Consider the following 2,497-nt stretch of genomic DNA (forward strand, 5'->3'; position numbering starts at 1 on the left):
GAAGTGCAGGTCTTGCTATTTTCAATTTATATCAGCTCTGGAAGTGGTGGTGTTTACTAGGGAGCCAGGGAGTTGTCTTCTCCCACGCTGAAGAAACTTTACTTTCCCCTTGCTAAATTTCCTCCAACAGAAAAAAAACTGCCCATGTTCAGCACGTTCTTCACTGGGATCTGTGTGTTTGTTGCTACTCCCACATGGCCTTTCTCACAGGAACGTGGGTGAAATAATACTCACAGTGCAAAGCCCTGATATGTGATGTGGACCTGAAATGAATGTTTTGACTGTATGCTTTTAGTAGCCCTTTGTGGGAGCTGGCTTGTGCTGTTTTCCCTCAGCCTTGCATAAAAAAGTGCTGTTGAAATAAGATTATGCATGTAATTTTATTATTCACCATTGCTAACTTAAATGTGCAATCAGCACAGAGAACACAGGATCAATCAATCACCTGTTTCTAGGCTCAAGAAAACTACCAGAAAGCTCAGGCATCTTGACACTCCCCGTCTTTCAAAATCCGGATGTCTTGCCTGGTTTTCCTAGAATAACATAGGAAAAAATAGTAAGAGCTCAAAAAAATACTCCCTGGGTCATACTGTGGTGCCCATCCAGCCCGTGGAACAGAGCTGACTATTATAAAATTGGCTTGCTCATTTTCATGTCTAAAAAGCTGAGGTGACTGCAAGCCATCCCAGCCCACACATGTCCCCTCCCCGGGCGTGCAGCATTGGTGGTGTGCCTCCAGCCCAACCTACTCACAGGACTGTCTCCAGTGTGAATTTATGGTGGCCGTGGCTCTGTCTGAACCCTAACCACCACTGCCCAAGGATGGAGACCGCTCCTACCTCCCTGCTGCACGACCCTCCTGGGGAAGGGGTTTCCCGTGTCCAACCTGTACCCTCTGGGGTTGCTGCTTGTGGCTGTTGCCCTGTATTGTATCACCTGCTACTACTAAGAAGAGTGTGGCTCCATCCTATTCGCAACCGTAGGATGCTGCTAGATCCCCCCAAGACTCCCCTTCCCCAGACTAGCTGGACGCAGCTCCTCCACACCTCCTTGCAGCTTCCCTTGACAAGCTGGTCATCCCCCTCCTCCTGCAGCCACGCACAGAGTTTGCGTTATTTGCTGTGCAAGTGCACTGCTGACCTGATCAACCTGATCTTCACCCTCGGTCCCTTTATGGCAAGAGCCCCTGCTCAGACTGTCACTTCCCAACCTGCATAAAATCAGTGCCCCAAAGTAACCCTTGTGCTTCTCATGAGGTCTCTGTTGCCCTAGTCCTTGAGTTTATGGTGGTACCTTTGGTTTGAATTTCTGCCTAAAGAGCTGTGAGGCACATAACTGGCCGTCTGGATTTGCAGATGTGCCTTTGAAGGACTTAGTGGTCCTATTTGACTGTCCAGACTAAATGCCTAGGAGACCTTTTGCTCATTTAAATTCAACTCTTGCTTCTCTAATTGCAGGCAGCAACGACAGTGGGACCTCTGCCCTTCCTCTATGGAGTGTCTGGTTTGTTGGCAGCTTGCAGGCACTCATATTGGAGGGTTTCCTGCCACGGACTCCTGACCTCACCTTTTGGATCTGCTGCTGCTGAAGCCACAGCGTGGTCTGATTTGTCAAGCTGATCCAATGGATTAATATTCAGCTCTTCTGTGGGATTAGTCCCCTGCCCACACAAAGAACTAAATCCCTCAGCCTGCAGCTGCACGGTAGTCACTAAGCGCAGTGCCAAGGATGGGGCAGGAACCTGCAGGGAAGGGCTGGGGGCATGCCTGCACCTATCTGTGAGCACTGCCAGCTGAGGAAAGTAGAGCTCACAGGCTTTACAGCCCAGCACCCGGCTCAGCTGACATGAAAAAGTCCTCTTGCACTTTGCTAGCAGGAACACACGCAGTCCCTGTCTGCCATGGCTTTCTCCAGGCACAGGGGGGCCCAAATGACGATACTTCACAAGTGCTCCGTTTCAGACGGACAAAATTAGACTCCTGGTGGTCTCTGCCAAGGGCATGAGCTTACATTTGCTGCACGCAGAGCTGGCATTCATTGGCGTAGGTGTTCCCGTCGGTCCCGCAGACAGGCAAGTGCAGGAGGGGGCAGGCCTGCAGCTCGACCATGTCTCCACACACCGGCTGGAAAGGAGAAACCGCAGCACACATTTCAGTGCCAGCAGCACCCACTTCTTCCTCCTGCTGCACCCGGGCAGGAGCAAGTGCCACTGGTGACCTGGTTCACTCTGCCCCAGACGGGGCTGGCCATGCACACAGAGCGGGAAAGCAGGAAGGAGAGGCCACCCCATCCCATGGGACTCATGACCTGGGCTTTGATGGGGGTTTGGTGCCAGAGCACCGGTACCCACGAGGCTGGGGCTGATTCCTGGGAACAGCCTTTCTCCCAGGCACGCCAGGCACTAAATCCCATCTCAAGCCATGAACAAGGAAAAACAGAAACCTCTTACCCTTCGCAGGCCATTCCCTTCATTCAGCTCTGCCCCTCACACAGACCA

General features: G+C 51.9%; 1 protein-coding gene across 1 annotated transcript; it reads right to left on the reverse strand.

The window, feature by feature from the left end:
* Positions 1–478: 478 nt before the first annotated feature.
* SPINK4 (serine peptidase inhibitor, Kazal type 4) lies at positions 479–2,108 on the reverse strand. The gene is made up of 3 exons (XM_009880746.1): positions 2,020–2,108; positions 834–856; positions 479–519 (listed from the first exon to the last, which is right to left on the reverse strand). Exons 1-3 carry the CDS (start codon positions 2,106–2,108, stop codon positions 479–481), a joined length of 153 nt encoding a protein of 50 aa, XP_009879048.1.
* Positions 2,109–2,497: the final 389 nt, after the last annotated feature.

Source organism: Charadrius vociferus, unplaced genomic scaffold (assembly GCF_000708025.1).
Source record: "Charadrius vociferus isolate BGI_N301 unplaced genomic scaffold, ASM70802v2 scaffold240, whole genome shotgun sequence".
Taxonomy (NCBI): domain Eukaryota; kingdom Metazoa; phylum Chordata; class Aves; order Charadriiformes; family Charadriidae; genus Charadrius; species Charadrius vociferus.